The sequence below is a fragment of the Scomber japonicus genome, chromosome 3 (assembly GCF_027409825.1).
Source record: "Scomber japonicus isolate fScoJap1 chromosome 3, fScoJap1.pri, whole genome shotgun sequence".
Classification (NCBI taxonomy): Eukaryota; Metazoa; Chordata; class Actinopteri; order Scombriformes; family Scombridae; genus Scomber; species Scomber japonicus.
The window spans coordinates 8757882-8777755 of NC_070580.1; the positions used below are offsets into that span (position 1 = coordinate 8757882).

The 19874-nt window shown below is 41.2% G+C and overlaps 1 protein-coding gene across 1 annotated transcript in view; it reads left to right on the forward strand.

Annotated features, from left to right (window-relative positions):
* Positions 1 to 946: 946 nt before the first annotated feature.
* The window catches only part of pdzrn3b (PDZ domain containing RING finger 3b), a 99527-nt gene continuing 80599 nt past the window's right edge, over positions 947 to 19874 (forward strand). The window contains exons 1-3 of the mRNA XM_053315878.1: positions 947 to 1660; positions 7182 to 7268; positions 9360 to 9467. Of these exons, the coding sequence (XP_053171853.1) occupies positions 947 to 1660; positions 7182 to 7268; positions 9360 to 9467 (909 nt within the window). The remainder of the gene's footprint in view (positions 1661 to 7181; positions 7269 to 9359; positions 9468 to 19874) is intronic.

Genomic DNA, 19874 nt, shown 5'->3' on the forward strand with positions numbered 1-19874 from the left:
GTGGTTGTAATGGCAGTGTCCTTCCAAAGTTGCTTGTTTTCACAAGTGTTGTGCATGCCTGAACGCTCACCCACGTGCTGTAAATATCTAAATGTCATGTCACCTCGTCTAACATTTAGGTGGTGGAATTTTGGCAGTTCGAAATATTCAGATGGAGACTATATGAACAAGTTATTCTTATCCCATCAAAATTCCAAACCATGTATATGAAATACATATTTAAAGGTCAAGTTTAACCTCTCCAAGTTTAAACAATTAATGACAACCACGTGTTCACTTATTACAAGTACCCCTTAAGTTTCAAAATATCTCTTTAAAAACTTTTGAATTTCAACTGCAAAAAAATAGCCAAACCGTTTTTTAATCCCAGTCGCAATGTCATGTGCGCACTTTTTAGAGTAGTTACGGTAGAGAATTCCTCAACACTTTCGACTCCAGACTGTTGCCTTCACTGACTGTCAGAATTGCTTCATTTAACAGTTGAGTTCACTTGAACGGTGTGTGAAAAAGTTTGACTTGGAGAAAGTTTTATGGAAAACACACTGTATGTCGTGTGATAAAGAAAGAGTAAAGTCAGAATAGACTCACTTTATGTCTTTATTCTTAAGATGTAGCTTTTAAGTGTCATTAATAGTTTTTAAGGACAATCTTTTTAATTGGATTTTGTCTTTTTTTATGTTGTAGTTCCACAACAAAGTTAGTTCTACTCGAAAAGTCACCAATAGAAGTTCTGTTGTAAACCTATAAACTTTTGGAACTTTGAAACTTACGAGGCGCACCTGAAGGCACCAAAAAGTCTCGGTCAATTAGTTGAGTTTAGTCAGTGAGGAGAGCTTGTAGTCGGTCTGTGAGCGCTCCACCAATGACCAGCTAAAACGCCCCACTGCTCCGACTCAGATCTGCGGGGGTGGGGAGTCCACAAGTTTGGATTTGGACTTTGAAAACCATGGGATTCGAGCTGGACCGCTTCAAGGGGACCGTGGACCCGGATTTCAAATGCAACTTGTGCAATAAAGTCCTGGAGGACCCGCTGACTACTCCGTGCGGTCACGTCTTCTGCTCCGGCTGCGTGCTGCCCTGGGTCGTCCAGCAGAGCAGCTGCCCCGTCAAATGTCAGAGGATCTCTACTAAAGAGCTGAACCACGTCCTGCCTCTGAAAAACCTCATCCTGAAGCTGGAGATCAAATGTGACAACCACACGAGGGGCTGCGATGCGGTGGTGAAGCTGCAGCATCTGGCCGAGCACGCCGAGATGTGCGACTACTCCCCGGCCAAGTGCAGGAATAAAGGATGCAACGAGGTGCTCAACCTGGGGGACATGGATGCTCATATGCGTGAGACGTGCGAGTACAGAGCGGTGGGCATATGCGAGAGCGGCTGCGGGCTGATGCTCACCCACAAAGAGCAGACATTAAACAGCCACTGCTGCCTGAGAGCCCTGAAGGCGCACAACAGCGCTCTGCAGTGCAAAATCATCAGCCTGGATAGAGAGTTCAAGAAGCAGACTATTAAAGCCAACAAGAGGGAGAAGTCACTGCTGGCACAACTTTCAGCCGTGCACAGCGAGCTGCAGATGACAGCGCTGAAATATCAGAAGAAATTCACCGAGTACAGCGAGAGGATCGACTCTCTCACCCAAACCGTGGCTTTCTCCTGCAAGGTAACTTCCAACAAAAGTTTCTAATGTTAAAGAGGCACATGGAGATTTTCTGTGTGCTTCTCTGTCTGTCACTGAGAGGGAAAACTGGTATTCTATTAGATTAAAATGCACATCATAGAGAAGACTGTTTAAAATGCATATATTTTTAAACTCGTGTTTCAGAATGACCTCAAAATGTTAATATGAAGAGTTCATTCTCACAGTGTAGACAGACCTCTTAAATATGTATGAGCCACATGCTGTATATTACCCATCTTTATTGGCATCCTCCTGTACATATGCTTCTGGGTCAACTTTTATAGCCTTTAAAATACCTTTCCCAGCATGTTTGTTTGCACTGTTGGACATAGTGTCTCAGTTTTATTGGACCTCCATGTCTATTTTTGACTTCTTCCTTTCTAAAAAAAAAAAAAAAAAAAAAAAAAGAAAAGCCAATCTGTGTTTTCTCCCCTCATAATCCACATTGGAATCAAGTTTTTAAGGAGCAATGAATTAAGAAGTTTGTTTCTTTGCTGTCCTGTGCTTTGAGACATGGATGTCAGCTGTGCTTCTGACCAGCTGGCAGTCAAATGGGGGGGAGGGCCAAATATTTACTGCAGTTTTGTACACAACAAGAGCCAGGTTCCAGTTATATTGCCTCTGCTTGCAGCGGGCTTGTTTGAGGCTTTCTGTCATCTTGATGTTCGCCCTTTTTTTTTTCCTCCATTGACAATCATAACAAATAAGAATCATGGGTGCTGCAGAGTCGCTGGCATTGAAGTTGTAATACTGTGGTAAACCTCAACAGTTATGGAAGGAGTTCTGAAGGACTGCCAGGCTTTAAAAAAATCCATTGTTTTTGAGTTAGACATGTTGTGATGACAGGAGATGTTATTCCCTCCCACCTACAGTGTCAAATGATGTAGAATAGTCTTCTAAATCACATTACCTGTTTAATAACGTGTCTAAATTGAATGCTATTCCTGAAAAAGAGCCGGTGTAAAGGAATAAGCATGTTTTATGGTCGAGATTTGAGAACCTAATGCTTCCTGTAATGACCAATTATCAACATCATAAAGGATACAGAAGTTCATAAGTCAGTTAATGAACTGAATTAGTGCATGGTGTTTGCACTGCTGCTGTGATCAGCAGAGGGGAGCGGTCAGATTGTAATCAGGCTTAGTTATAAAATCTGTCTAAGAAGTGGAGGAGGAGCTTTTGATTCACTACAATTTACCACAGAAGGCTCACACACACACACACACACACACACACACTGCTGGCAGGGTTACGTAAAGAAATCTGGATGAATGGAAGCTTGGATGCTGTGGATTTAGTTCAACACCTCATAACTGCTTGAATTTTTCATTGACGTTTTCATCCGCAGACACATAAGTGCACATCTTTGTTTAAGTGACATCTTTCAACTTCACTCTTCTTCTCAGTTTTTCGTCCTCTTTTTCGGTTGGTGGTTTGATTTGTGCGTTTTGGGCTCAGTTCCGGTAGACTGGTAAATTGCGCATCAAAAGCACCGATGCGGGGAAATGGTGAAATCGCTCATGCTGATATAAAGGAGCTTGCTGGGCCTGTAGCACAGCTGTTATCATAGTTCATTTGACAGGAGCCTTCTCTCTACCTCTGAGGTTATACCGTAAGTTTAGTGCATTATTCCTGATGTTACTCTAAAGAAGTAAACAGAAGGAATAAAGGCCGTTGTTCTAACACAAAGACACAGGAATTGTTCTGGAAATTGTCTCCGATGAGAAAGAGTAACTCGGGAAGAGATGAAACAACATATTGCGAATGATGTGGTTAGTTGGGGAAACTTTTTTTTTTTCTTCCTTTTCTAAAAAAAAAAGCCTCTTTCACTGGGTCCACTCAAGCAGTGAACAGGATTGTTTGATGGGAGAGGCTCAATGCACACATGAAGCAGAGCGTCAAAAGTGGGATTAGCTGTGGGAGGCGGGCGATTTCGTAGGCTGCCACTGAAACTCAGCCGGAGCCCCGCTTCCTTTTTTTGTGAAGTCAATGATCAGTTGTTATCAGATTTCGTGAAATGTATGGCTTGTAAGATCTTCTTCATGGGAGACATTTTGACTTGTCGTACCAGAAAGAGTCTAGGTTATGACATTTGTGATGCTATCCCTTTGACTGGTCCCAGTAGCCAGCACGTCCCCCGTTAACTGGGGTGCAAAATGTCAAAGCATTAGAACCATCACACTCCAATTGACCCCAGCCATTTTTGATGTTACGTAACACAGTGACAGGTCTGTAGCATATTTATTATGACATGTATTTCCCTCAGATCATTGTCAAAGAGCGAATACAGACCCGTCATTTCATGTGACGTTTGACGGGTAACCTACTTTAGTTTGTTTTTGAGTCTTTACTACTCCTCGGCTGAGGCTTCCTGAGCCAGATGGAGGATTTTCATGTCATCTTTTAATATCCAGGCGGCGACTGTGAGGGAGATCACGATGACCTGGACATGTGGAATAACTGACTGGAGTTTCCAATAATAGTCCTAACACTTTTTTAAACTTCTTCAGGGAGCCAGCAAGTGCAATAAACACACTCGAAAGAAAAAAGGAAAAAAAACAAAACCAAAAAAGTGGGGAGCTCAGATCTCGCTTTCACCGTCACACTTTCCATCCAGCTCCAAATCTCTGTTTTGAACTTCTGTTCTTTTCTCTGACTGTTATGGATGGCAGTGTGTGTGTGTGTGTGTGTGTGTGTGTGTGTGTGTGTGTGTGTGTGTGTACTGTATGAGTGTGTGTGTGTCTGCTACTTGATGCGATAAAGGGCGTCTCTTAAAATCACAAGACATCAAACAGATTGAGCCTCCATTGAATTTGATCTGGGTAATCATGGGCTCAATCTGATTATGCTAATTGTGGTCTAATTTTAAAGCATGAATCTATGAGATAATTTATCAGAGTAATTTAGCCCATTAGTTATCTCCAGTACATGGGTGTCAATTGAATATGACAGATTGCATTAATGAAAGGCATTCAGAAGTCATAGCAATGATTTTCTGTGACTTCAAGCTGGGTTTTATTTTAAAGTAACCCTTCAAACATCTGATATTGATCAAGCTGCTTCCTTTGTATATAGTGAAATCTTTTACTTTGCCTTAGTTGACCAGGTCACAGAGTTTCTCTTGATCTTATCTCAAGCCAAAAGTTTAAGAATCAAAATGTTTTATATGCTCTGCTTTACAGTTACCTAAACTAAAATTAGATACACTATGTTAAGAGGCAGATGGAGGGGGAAGCAGTTTGATGGAGGACAGGCTCGGAAAGTGTGACTGGTGCTGAGGTGAAGGCTCACCGTGAGTGTGCCAAGTCACCAGTGTGCAGTAGACAAAAGTTTCACTACCAGATTGCTTTCTTTCCTCAGTAACACACAGTTCCACAGTACCTTGTTCTGCTTTTTCCGTAGTCAAATTAAACATTTGTTTACTTGACATTGCTCCCATGTGTTCCCTTCCTCTTAAATGATGTCAGTATGATCATGTTTTGCATTTTCGGTGGTAAGAACATTTTATTTTTATCACCTGCGCATGCCTGACGTTTGAGTAAATGCCTCCTGAAGAGAGTCTCTTCATTTAGGGATTAGTGCTTTGCTAGAGTGTTCACAGATGTGCAAAAAAACATCTCCTTAATTACTCTGAGTTCATTTTAATGGTGCTTGCAGACTAAATGTGAAAGCACCTTTAAAAATCCATCCAATTTGTTTTGGTGGCTTGAGGCAGTTTCAGTGTAATTCAGTTGGATGAAATAGTCTTGTACGTGGTTGCTTTTTTGTTTTTAATTGTTCAAATATTCTGTCAAGATTCCACTTACTGCCAACTGTCCTCTTGTTGACAGTAACGGCTGTAGTCACCATGATTTGAAAGCATGTGTCGCTAATGCTGCCGTGACACGGTGCAGGAGCGCACATTCTTGTATGGCCTGACATGCACATGATGGTCTTTTTAGCCTATATGGCGGTCAGGACACTGTACATACCGATAATATCTGCTTTATATTTAGTCCCTCTATGTTGCAGCATACTGGAATGGCAGCTGAAATTATGTTACCTTGCAACTCCACTCTAAGTCCCTTCTAAGAGAAACAGATTAAAAGCTGAGTCTGCGAGTTTTCCCAGAGTTCTTGTGTCATGTTGCCACTGAGTAAGAGGTCAGCTGTATTCATTTACATAGGACAACAGTTTGTGAGAGGGAAGGGCTCTTTGAACTGGTCTTGGACTTGGAGGATGAGGACTGTTCGGTCTGAACAACTTGGGGAAGATGTATAATCGTTTTCTTGTTGTTTTCAGCAATATTGGGATTAGGATTTAGTTCTTCATGAACTAAACTTCAGATCTACATGTAAAATGTATAGCCAGCATAATCACAAACTTACCTTGTTCTATATTAATTTAATCTGGTAAAGTAATGCATTGTCTTGTTGCTGTCTTGCCAGAATTTGTCAAACCAGTGAGACAAAGAGAAGTAAATATTTGAGTAATCTTTCTCTTCATCTATAGAAGAATTGAGCACTTTAGCCCACGTTCATTTAAATATTGCATTAGTGGTATCATTTACATTTTAACATTTAGATTTAGACATTAAACTATTAATTTCCATTTATGGAATTTATCAAATCTATTGCAAAGCTATGTTGTACAATGTTTTTTGATAACTTACGGATGAACTATTCAATCAGCTCACAGCTCTGCTATAGCTGCTTAAGCTAACGTTAACATCAACTTTAAAGTCTGACTGGAAGAGCAGCGTCATAGTTCTAAATCCTGGAGGTCAGAGCTTTAATGTGACAAGTTTAAAATAATGATGTGATGTACTTAATTGTTTAACCACCAGCAGCAGTCTGTCACAACTGACAACTACTAGCTGTGACAGACTGCTAGCTACCTGTTAGCTACCGGTCTGGAATTGACGTGATGCAGCTTGAATATTTATTTGGAGGAAAACTCAGTGTTCTTTTGAGTGGTGAGAGATGTTTATCTTTGACCAAGCGTTAATAGTATCAACATGTAGAATCCACATTAACAACAGAACAGTCTCATTTTTTCTTGTCTGACCAACTCACACAATTAACATTAATTAGCTACAATTGAGTAGACGTTGCCAGTAACAGTTGTCATTGTAGCCAGCAAAATGTCTTCCTACATGTTGATCATTGAATAAATTATGATTAAAATTCCAGCTCTTGAAATGTTCAAGTCCTGATTTTGATATAAAATAAAATAAAATAAAATAAAATAAAGATGAGATAAGGGTGTTACAGTTTGACATCACCCTTTTAATGTGTAGAGGAGATTAACTTTCTCTTGCCCCTACACCTTGCTCTATTCATAATTTTTAGTGTTTCAGTGCCCCTATTACAGAGTATTTATTGGCCATTTTGTTCTGTTCTGTTCCTCTTCTTTAAGTACCCAGTTCAATCATTCTGTCGATCTCCTGGACGTGATAATGGATTATTATGAATAACCTCCTGCCATCTTTTTGTTCACGTGTCTCTCCTCTGTCTGTCTGTAGGAAGGCGAGACTAAAAGCTTGACGGTTGTCCTTCTACGTGAGGGTGGATCTCTGGGTTTTAACATCATAGGAGGAAGGCCATGCGCGGTAGGTTGAAAGCAGAGGGGTCTTGGAGGTTTCATCTCCCCCCGGTGATCAGCCAAGTGTCATATGGCAACCCAGGAATGAATAGCACATACTTGAACCACCACAGGCTTTCTCTGTACTGACTGACACAGCTTAGACAGTCATGCATGTGTTTTCTAGTCTGTGGATAGATGAACCGCATCTATCAAGTTTTATTGTGTTTATATATTGGTCTGGTTTAGCGGATTTGGCATTACAGATTAAAAAAACTATAATTACTTTTATGAGAGTTAAATCCAGGATTATGGCTTTGACCGCAGTTGTTTTGTCTCTAATTGAGGGGATTTTGGTGGTGAGGTAAACACAGAGGAGAGGAAAGGGTCTTTTATCCCAGGCTGAACCTTTCACAGCCGCTATGTTTTCTGCCTCGAGGCTCCGAAGTCAAAGTCGTTAATGATGCCACACACTCTTGTGAGTGAAGGGTTGAAAATATCTCAACACCGGTCACAACTCTATCTTCCATACATGGAGCTTCGTTCTGCAGCAGAGGTCCTATTGAAATGGTGTTCCCTGTATCTGTTTCAGCAGGACTGAACTCGGCTTTAACTGGGCTGTTTTTCCACAGCCACAGTGACGCACTTTTCTGTAGTGACATACATTATCACTGTAAAACTTTTTATAGCGGGAAGCTATAAAAAGATCTACACTTTGAAAAAAAAAAAAGCTGTGTTTTTTACTCGGGTCCACGGTCTTGTAGATATGCAACCTTTCTCGCTCTTGTGACAGAACCATGAATCAAACTCAACCATAAGAGAGGAGAGATAATACTTGGTTTTTGCTTTCACTGCTTCCCTCAAATCAACAGCCTATTCCTTAAAATGGAAATAGCTAATATCCCTGTAGCCCTTGACACAGGGTGTTTCATGTGGCTGTCATTCTGCCATGGCTTGGTAGGAGCAATCAGCTGCCAGGGTTTGTGGTCTCCAGAAGGTCTAGTTTGTCTACAAATCTCAAGACAGTTGTAAGACCAAGTAGAAATCATGTTGAATAATTGTGCAGCATAAGTATTATAGTGTTAAGACTGTACACGATGCTTCTGAAGGAGGAGGCAGACCAGAAATTATTAATTAAAGAGAATCCAGTGTGACTTATGAGGTTTCTTTAAGTATCCCATTAAATTGCAGTTGTAATGCAGACCTCAGCAGGAATGTAGAGTATGTTTCATGTGGTTTTAAAGAGAGTGCTAAGTGATATCTTAGCAGCAGTTACATTTTTTTAAAGCCAGGCGTAGCTCTGACTCTGGGGTCATGGCCAAAGGGTTTGATGCACACTACCTTATGTCCATCCAGCATGTCCACATGTCAACATATTGGACCCTGTGCAAGCCGGGGTCAACCCTCCAGGCCTGGGAAGCATCTGAAGTTAAAGCTAACCCTTAAGTCCACACTCAAGGGCAGGGTGAAAAGGTCACTTTACCCAAATTACAAAAAGACATATTTTTTCCATTTACCCCGTACTGCTATCCAGCCATCCAAACAGTTTTGTTTTCATGTGCTCAGAGATTTTGAGATATCCACAACTGAGATAGCTGCTGCCAATTAAAACATAACAATGATGACAGTGGATTACCCTGAACTGGGACATTCCTTCTGGAGAGTTTTTCCAGTGTAATGTTTACTTCTTTTGAGCAGCACAAACAACATTTCCTTGAACTCCATTGTATTATAGTTGAAGCAGAAGTTTAAAAGACTCCATAGCATAAACTGAAATTAAAATCATGGCCAAATACAACTAGGGGTTTAGTGATAAAATATGTTTTTTTTGTAATTTGGGTAAACTATCCCTTCAGCAAACACGCCTTACAAAATTGATAGGAATTGGTTGGTGTGGGCAAACCATTTGTTTTTTCAATGTTTAAAAAAAAATCTTTTTTCACAAATTATGAGAGTTTAATTGAATGTTTCTAACAGTCCTTTGTTTAGATGTCAGCTCTAAATTTAGCAGGGTTTCAAAGATGCTGTCAAAAAATTGTATAGTAGCATTCTCCTTAACAATCTGAACCCTGTGCTTATATTATTACGCTCCACTCAATAACTGCAATTTACTCCACAGGACGACAATGACAGCACTTCAAATGAAGGGATCTTTGTATCCAAGATTGTCGAGAAAGGTCCAGCGGACAAGGAGGGCGGCCTTCAAATCCATGACAGAATAATAGAGGTATGTGGCCTCCACTGTAGTGTACACTGTAATGTTTCATATGAAGGGAGGGAAAAAAAGCATAAGTTGATGTATTGTAAATGGGACGTTGGATTATGTGACAGCTGCTGTCTGGCCTATATAGATGACAGCAGCAAAGAACCATGAAACCATCACTCAATATTTATGTCCCATTGACCGCTGAAAATTCAACTCAGGCTGAAAGCAGCAAATGCGACACATACAATGAGCATTTACATTATTTATTTCAGCTCAAGATTATAAATCATGTAGAAGGCGAGAGTTTCTACTTATACTTCTACCAATCAACACCACTCAGGCGAAGGCTATCCTAAGTGGGGCATCACAGTGTGGATAGATGGAGATAAACCTGAGGCGAGGCTGTCTGTCTTAAGTTTTTCCAGAGTGAGAAAGAGCCCTGTGTTTGTTTCCCAGCTGACAAATCTCTTATGACAGAGCTGCCGTGTAGCATCCTCCTCTCGCCTTTAAACAGAATCTCGTGTGGAAAGGCCAGCTCACCCTGAGGTCAACTTGAGGGATGCGTCGAAAAACCCGACATCACAAAGGTTGCTTTTATAGAACAGTTGTCAGCCACAATCCTACACAATGGCTACATTGAACAGAGAGGTTTATGTGGATTACAAGTGTGTATTACCACGCGCCGCAAGATGACAAATATGGTTTGTCGCAAGCTTTATTGTCAAACCTCAGTGAAATTGCCCCCGAGCATTTTGACCAGCGCATTGCTTACAGAGTTGTTTGCGGAAAGTGTTTACAAGAAAAGAAGACTCCCCGACATCTGGACTCCGTTGATCACTCTATCCTGTCATTCATGCACTTGAATACTAACTACTTAGAAAAATGCCACAAGCCCTCTAGCACAAGCCTCACACTGTGGCTCTAAATAATGCGGTTTTCTGTATGGCAACACCCTTACTAAGATGTGACATGTTAGTCTTTAGTTATAATCTCTTCAAGTAACATAATCAAGTGTCTCTGCAACTTGAGATTTGTCATGAGATCCCCAAACAAAGGGCAGGTTGAACCAAGCGATTCACTAAGATCCTCAGACTCCAAGTGGGCCACTAGCTGATGCACGAAGAGAGATTAGCTCATGTGTCACATGAATATGTACCAGTGGAACTAAAGTGTGTGTCTTTGCATTAAGCTGAAGTGTCTGTTTTTATGAGCTTGCGTGCATGTGTTGGGTGTGTGTGTGTGTGTGTGTGTGTGTGTGTGTGTGTGTGAGAAGGCATGAAGTTTGGTGAATCATGTTAATGGGCCAGATGTTGCTGTATTTCGTTACTTGAGAAGATATTTTGTGTAAGGCTTATTGTGAGATTCACCATTCACCATTTATTAACTTAAAAAAAAAGAGGGTACAGATTTTGCTTTAGGATAATGCTACACTTGTTTTTCTTCTTTTTGACTCATTGTGGGTGAAGTCACGAAATCTCTGCTGTGGGAAGATGAACATGAGCAGAGGGGACGTGAAGAGCCTAAGGAGGTAGCAAAGCACCCTATTAAGTGACCTTTTCTTTTCAAGAGGTGAAGAACTACCAGACAAAAAATGACAAAATTAATCACTCAGCTATTGAAACAGAAATGTATAGACAGTTCAGAGTTGTTGTTCCACATTAGTGCTTTTCATCGGACGGGAAACCCGATAGCGGAGGCGGTTCATATTTCGAAGGCTCCCTCTTTGTTGGCTGGTTAAAGCAAAAAGTTCCGTGTCATGGTTTTTTTTTCAGACCACAATAAGAAATGCAACGTCATAAAGGCATGTTTGCAATTGTGTGGGTTGCATCTTTAACCTCAGGTAATTGGGTCTCTGAACTCTGGTTTACAGTTGTGAATTAAAGGAATCTAATCCCAAGCGCCTACAGGCAGTTTCATGTTCATGTTTTGAACTTGTGGGTTGAAACCAACAGCTTGTTACTTTGTCCTATATAGCATCCTTTGTGGGACGAAGCGCGTTAAAAAAACAGTAGTCAAATAGTTTTGCATCATACCTCTCAGAAAGCATGCTATAGCCTTTCACACATCACGTCTATATGATATGATTTTATTATAAATGATCATATTCACATTGGTGGTTTCTCATTATAGTTGCTGCTTCAACATTGAGGTTCAGATTTGAGGCACTCTGCTCTGATTAGGGCTACAACTCAATTATTTTCATGATCTGTTAAGCTTTCAGTTTAAAATTTCAGAAGAAAAATGAAAAAAATTCCATATACCCCAAAAGTTCCCTGAGCCCAATAATATCACCAAAGATATTACTTAACTTTAATGTACTTTTCTAAAACTGTTTAAAACCCAAAGATATTTATTTCAGTCATAAGAAAAATTAAAAAAGCAGGAACATTTGAGAAAGTGAGGGTTTGGGACTTTAACTTAACAAATGACTGATAAAATGACTAATCCATTAATTGAGTAAAAGCTTCAGCATTAATTAGAACAGTGAAAGAGAACAAGCTTGGATTCCCAATGCAAACTTGGAACTGAAAAGTGTTAAAACTTTTTAGATTTCCCATGAAGGCTTTATCTTCAGAATTTTGTAACATTCTATAATAACAACAATCTACCTCCAGAGGAAAACATCTGTTCAGATTGATAGATGTTATGCTCACTAGTTTCTTGCCAGTCTTGTGGTGTTGGGCTTGTAGTATGAAGTCACTTTTTCTCTGACACAGCTGCCGGCTACACCTGTAAACAAGGTGGATAAGACTGATGCAGTGGGCCAGTAAGCAAAAATGATTGGCTGAAAGAGGCTAAAGAGATTTGGTTATAATTGTCTGTGGGTACCAGCGACATCATTGACATTGTATATAATCTGATTCATTGTTCACATAAAAACAATGATTAAGTGCAGCTTTAAAGAATATAATCAGAAACTTCAGTGTTCCATCCCTTAGTCATCACCACCCTCATTTTCAATTACACTGAAAAAAGGATTTTTTTTTCTTGTCCTCTCAAACATGAAATAAGCCTTACATGCCCACAAAAGCGATAATTTTGACAGCTATTCACAAGGCATAGCATAACACTGCTGTGGGGATCAGCCGTTCCGAATAAGGACAATCATGTTACATGGAGCAGTGAAAAGCACGTTCACCTGAAGAGGCAGAACACCGCGGCACTGTCAACAGCCGCCGAGCTGTTTTCTCTTCCTGTAGTAGAGGTGTTAGTTCCAGTAAGTCTATATGGATGTAACATGTACATGATGATCCACGGCTCGTCCTTCTATAACAGGCTCTTAGCGGGGGAGTGTGATAGCAGATGGCTGTCCTCTAACGGAGCTACAGGCTGGTATGAATCAGCACATGAATGCCTCCTTGTTCAGCTAGACATTTTTCTCATAAAAACCTTGAGCTGTGTTTGCTTTCACTACCCCTCCACCCCCCCCCCCCCCCCCCCACAAGCTTAAAAAATCTCAGCACTTTGGTCAGGATCTGCCCGCGTTTGCGGCCGAGATTTGATAAACACGTTTTGATTCAGTTTAACTGTTAGGATGGGTTTGGTATGAAGGGGCGCTCCTCCTTGCCTCTCCTCTAATCGTGTTCTAAGATAGCCCACTGATAACACGTTATTTCAAAAAAACGTTTACAAGTTTACCATGTTCTTACAATCCCAACTTTCTTTTTTTTTTTGTCTTCAATCCCACTTCACGTTGAGCAATACTGGAACTCCGGCAAAGAGTTTGTTGCATGAGTGTGTGTTTTCCTGCAAGGAGTGACCTTTTACTTTCTTCAAGCCTCTTTTGCTTGTGCAATATGACTAAGCCAATGTCACAATCCCCAGAATGACCGTGGCTGATCTCAGAGGGGTTGGAGTGGATGTTTTCTGTGTGGGCTCCTGAGTGTGAAAATAGGAAGAGAACGGAGACGCCTGGGCTGCTGTTGTAAATATCACCTTGTAAATCCTCAGCAAACATTCTTAGGTCGCAGAGGGTGAACGGCAACAACTACTTTAAAATAAACTGACATTGGGACATGCCAGTTCTAATATGGAGGACGGGTCTGTTTGCATGTCTTTGGGTGGAAGAGGAGGAGGGGGTTGTGTTCCAACTAAGACAATGTTTATATAAATATATAAACTGCATGTCATTTGAATTGGAAAGTGGAGATGGGAAGGCCTGAAGTCAACAGAACAACCTTTTTCTATGCAGTGTCAACAACTCAACCACAAGCGTCTCAAAACGTGGGAAACAAAAATAGCGGGGCATGTTGGTGCCAGCTTTGTAACAGATGATGCGTGCCGGATTAGCCGTTCGTTACCTCTACTTGTTTAACCTGTTTGAGATCGATAATGTATTTTTTGCATGATGAGCTCCAGGAAGAGCGGGAGGACTGTAGTGGAAAACTGCCAGCAGTTACAGTCAGGCGTGTGTGAAATGCAAAGCAGTCTGCTTTAAATACAGCTACTTTACTGGCAGCAGGGATATAAAATCCTTGTTGCCTCGTCCTGAGAATTTGTAACTCACTACAAGCATATCATCTTTATTATATTAGACACAAGCTGGCCCCGTGATCATAATACTTTAGCTTATACTGATTATAAAAACATATATGGGCTTTTGGGCTTTCAGATGAAGTTAATTTCACTAAAATGTCAGAAAAAAAAATTTGATCCAATTTAGTGTTGCACAGTAATCCATCTGATATTTAAACTACCTCATTATTTGATGTCTATATTTAAAACATGGAAGTGTGACACCCTTTAAGGCTTCATATCTGCAGTTTCTTACTTGTCACTTGCTCAATGAGTTGCGATGTTACCCACAGTGAGCCACTAAACACCTCAAACTTCCCCGCAGCTCCTTAAGTATCAAGTCACCAGGCCAGAGACAGTTTAAAACCCCGCCAGCTCGCACTTGACAGAAATGTGGGGTGAGCTGTGTTAGAGGCGGGTTCGAAATGTGTCGATGAACTCTTTTTTTTTTTTTTTTTTCCTCTTTGGTGTCAGAGCCGCCAACCAAGGCAAAAAAGAAATGGAGGTATTTGGATAGTTTCAGGGGGGAGACATCAGCTCTTTCCTGTTAAGAGATTCCAGATATTATTCCGACCCCTTGAAAGCTGTCATGACATAATGTTTATTTCCATTGTGATTGACTAAGTAATAGTCTTCTTTATGGTTTTTATGGCATGTTGTACGACACTGCTCTCAAGTGTGATTTTTACTACAAAGCGTTCAGTGCGTGAAAGCTCTGAATGAAATGTAATACTTGAGGGCTCCACTGATGATTATTGCTCTCAACCTCGGTTTTTCGGAGCACATGTAATGTCATCGGATCTGACAGTAGCTTTCGTGAGCGTGCCTTTTAAAAGGTGTACTTATCATGTCATCGGTCCTCTCTGGAAATAAATTGTCAAGACTACGAGAGGATTGTTTGATTGGCTCGACTCTCGTTAAGAATCCCGTCGCGGCACATGGCATCCTCAACAGGACATGTGCCAAAAGTTCCCCAGGCGTTATTTCTGACCCGGAGGGCTATGAGGAACAGACATAGAAGTTATTTCCCTAAGGGGGATCACATGTTGTTTGGCATTCTGAGGCAAGAAGCAGGCCTTTGTCAAGCCCGTTATTGGATTTTAGTCCCTGTGCAAGGCAGTGTGTTTATTCCCCAGATGGGCAAAGCCGAATGTGGCCTTGCTCCGTTGCTCCTGTCTTGACAGTAGACAGGATGAATCCAACCCCCCGGGCCAAGAGGGCCGAGCCTAGCAGCGAGCCACATTCCTGTGCCCCCGTGGTCCCAGCTGAGGCAGGAGCAGGACATTAAATCAAATCTTAACTTTTAAAGAGTCCATAATCAGCTTTGGTGGTTTGACGCTGCTCTACGCAGAGCTGGTTTTTAAGAAGTGAAGACAAGCACATCTTTGTTTTCCCTGCTGCTCCCTATGGGGCAAAAAAAAGAAAGAAAAGATTTTGAAGATGTGGAGTCGTCTCAGTCTAGAGATGAGGTGAGCTGGCTGCTTTTGTCTCCGTCCCTCACCGCACACAGAATATTGTATTTTCCACTCAGTTTAAACAGCTCGCGTCCTCAAAGGCAAGCCGGCACTTGATGATTTTTGTGGAGACGTACAGTCTGGGACTACAGTAAATGTGTTTGCTCTGCTCCAATACTGTCTCGGCCAGACTCTCGCTCATTGGAGTTAGTGCATTAATATATTGCTCCTAAAAGGTTTTAAGAGTGGAAAGTGGGGGCAGAAATAGGCAGGTGTAATTAAGACTAATTTTCCTGCCAATCAATCACCGGCCTTGTGCAAATGGATCAGCAACAATCGGCTCAGGTTGCTCTGCCAGCTGCTTCTCATGTCAGACCCTGACCCCCAAGCACAGACTGCCCACCGACTCCTAATTAACTACCCTCAATTAAACCCTAATAGGCTGATTAACAGACCCTTAGTTGTGCTGTAATGGCCCGTCGTTTCCTCCCAGTGCCCCTCGGAAATAATCACCGCCCACTCTGTCTCTCTGTCTCTTTCTCTCTCTCTCTCCCTCTCTCTCTATTGCAGGGCTTAGCTGACTTGACACAAGCATGTTCACATCTAGCTGATGTCCAGAGCCACAAAGCTTAATTAGAATAGAGATATACTGACAGATAATCTCAGTTAAAAAAAAACGGAAAATCACTGATACTAACACAACCCATTTTCTCCTGCATGCTCACATTAACATTTTACATAATATAATTATGAGATATGCCTGTTTGCACCATGAGGGCAAATAAGAAATGACCTTTTTACACAAAATCCTCAAAGATAACACTAAAGCAACACCCCCGAACATGAACCCTGTAAAACCACAAAGTGTTGCTTTTCAGATCCCAATGCCATTTTTAATGTCAGAATTCCCATTATCCAATAGCAATCAGAGAGTTCAGCTTCAGAGTTCATTCTTGGCATGAAATTTGACAAAATAATATCACCTTGAGGTCCATGCAGTAGTTGTTTTGGAGCTTTCAATCCCGCATTTACAATTTTTCCATTTTAAAATTGTAGATTTTCATATTTCTGAGCATTGTAAGGACTTTTTGTGCATGTTGCCTTTAAAAGTTGGCAAGATTTGAAAAGCCCCAGAGCTTCTACTAAGTAGACCTTGAGGTGAGATTGTTGATTTCAATTATTCCAAAAAAACCACACAATTTCTGAATTTCTACATATATTTTTTAGATAAAATACATAAAATGACCTTTTTTTCCCCAATCGACACCGATCTGCCCATCACATCACAGAAAGCCTAAGTGTGGCTAAGAAATTTTCACCACAGTTTAACATGTGTGTCAGTGCTATAGACTGTGCCAGTCTACTTACAACCACATCGGCTGAAAAGTCTCTGTCACGGCACCAAAAATAGCACGGGCTTGTCAGTGTAGCTTTCGTACGATTTGGAGTAGATCACAGAGCGACTCTCGTGAGGGAACAAAGCAAGAAACGGGGCGCAGTCCTTAAAAGAAAAACATCAGCTTAATGAACATGTTGACAGTTTCTACCAGATTGATCATCCACTGTGTTGAACATAATTTCAAACTTTGTATAACTGCTTTGGGGAAAGAAAAAAAAAATGTTATAAATCTTTCTTGCTAGTTTTCTGCTGCAGTGGAGTTGAAATAATGAAGGCTTCTCTTACTTACAGTCTTACTCATGTCAGACTGTGCTTTAGGAGCAGTCACAGCAGAGATGATTGTAGTTACGTCAAGTATAATAAAGATGGTCAACGTTAAGCCTGTATAGAGGTAGTTTATTCCACTTACAGCTGATATATAGAGACATTATGACAAACATAAAAACTAAATGGCGACTGGTGATGGAGGGAAGGCTCCATGCAGGGAAATCAGTTAACTACAGACACAGGCTGCCAAGACTCAGTGGTAGACTTACAGTAAGAATAAATCACCAGATGTTGACATGCGTGCGGCTTTGTTTGTACAATTTTTATTGTTATTTTTCATTGGTATCTTGTTTTTGCAGTTGGTCTAGGCTTACAGTTGAATCTCTTCTGACATAACTGGGTTCTCGTGAGTCTATTTTACGACCGGTGCCAAATCCGTGATGATACACGAAGGGGACTTTCCTCTTTCATTACACAGATTCCATCTCTTACGTGACGCATGTATTTGTTTCTATGGAAGTGGCTATATAGGCCTTGACAGTGATTTAAACATGGTTCGTGTGGCATTGTGTGATCCCAACGTTGGTCATTGAGCAGATTATAGGCTATAGATTTCCACTCATTTATCAAAATGCCAGAGTGCGCTTGTCACCGTCTCGTATGGAATCATTACAGTTGTTGCTCTAGTAAGATGATGAAGTAGGCTTCATTGCTTTTCCCACAGCTTTACATTACTTAAGACTCGCTGTTCATCACGCACAGCTTCTTTTTTCAGAATGTGCCACCAGTACAATAAAAAAGTTCATAAATTCTGCCTTTCACAACTTAAAGCCTTTCTTACTTTCTCTATATGTATATACTTCCTCAGTGTATTCTACTCTGAAGCACTTTGTCTAATTTGAATTTCCATAATCATGAAACTCAACGGTTGCTCAGAGCTACAGAAAGTGCAAGACTGACTGTCACCAAGAATCTATGCTCACAGTTGATGATTTTAGCATTAAAGCTAGCTGCCTGCTAATGTTCAGGTATTTTTACATTCTGGGCGAGGTGGGAAGATGTGCCTGAGGTTGCTGCCTTCCCTGTAGAGCAGGCGATGACGGCCACACAGCGCATGATAAATGCGGCGTGGCGAGCAATGCAGTGCATCCGGCAGTCTAGTGCACTCAATTTCTACTTAATGCAAATGGATCCGACCAGCGCAGTGCGACCGGCTCACGGAATTCAGATCAAGACTGTCACGTTTAGGCATTTCAGGTCAAATTTAAATCAAGGCTCAGGAATTGTGTTGCTTACTTATAACTGCAAGTGTTCTCACAAGCACATTTGATTGGATTTTGTAGGTGGAATACGTGTTTTTACTATAAAAACCATTACAGCACTTCTTCTAATATAAAGCCAAATCATAGTATGTAACTTGTTCTGTTCCAAACCCTATAGGCCATTTGCTTAAATTCAGCTAAATCCTTAAAATGCACCACCTTTACTTATATAACATGTTTGTGCTTGACTTTTCTAAACTGTATCGCTCCTTTCACATCAAAAAGCTCCAGTCTGACCTTTCAGAACGAGTGTGAGGCCCGCACTGAAGTGAGCCTAATCCGGCTCTACACACAGCAGCTCTGTGGCCGTGGCTGACTCTGCTGCCAGCAGATGTTAGGTTTGATTTTGTAAGGCTCCATTAGGGCTTAACAGATGCAAAACACACAGAGTTGACATCACTGTACATAATTGTCCCTTCTGTACGTGACAGATGTTCCGTAATACCCGAGCTAATTGGACTACATCAACACATATTTTCTTGAAAGAACTGCTGCACATGTTCCTTAACTTGACAGATTTACATACAGTGGTCCTGCAGTGCACACCTGCTCTTTTTCCAATTAAAATATGTTTCCTATCCCCTCTCTCTGTGTGGTGAGTGAAGATGGCTGCTAGGAGTTTGGTGGTGTAGTACAATAAGCCAATGGTTGAACTAGAATTGATGGACCACAGCTAAGAAGTGAAAGCCCATCGTCCCTTATCGAAATGTTTTCTTCACTCTGACGACTAATCCTGGAGACGCATCCTGCTTTGTAGTAGCCACCGCCCCCGCCATTCTCCCCCAGCTTCTCTCGAGGAGGTTTAGAGCTTTCCTGCATTCACCAGCCAACTAGTGGAACTGGTGGCCGCTGCGCCACCTTTTCTCATGCAAATGTGTGCAAATAGAAAACATTGTTCATCAGCGTGCTTCTCCGTCTCTGTTACGCCGCTTTGCTCTGGCCTTTCTCTCATTCCCCCTTGAGAGAGATGTTCCCTTTTCAAGTGTTACCTCTGTCTCATTCAAGACTTCCTCTTCCCTTTTTTTTTTTTTTTTGACAAACAGCCTGGAGGAATGGCTGGCCCTGCCTCATTGAGCAACCTTCATAGGGACAGGGAGAGAAAGAGATAGAGATGTTCTGCAGACGCCTCCCTCACACATCCCTGCTCTCACGTCTTATTTCTTTCTTTTCTCTTTTCCTCCCCTCAGAAGATGAGTTATTCTAGTGGGAAGTAAAAGTGTGCTGTCTCCTTATACTCCCCCTTTCTCTGAGAATATACAGGTGTTCTGCTTGCAAGTGCACACTCCTCTATCTTCTAACTCCACCTGAGTATGTGCCTCATTTTCTGTATCACCAAGTAATTAAAAAAAGAGGAAAATCACAGCTTTTCTGTACTGAATCTCCTTAAAAGAAGCTGTGATCATTTTTAATCAACCTACTAAGTATCAGAGTGTGAATATCTGTTCAATTATGCAGTGAAATGTCAGTATTA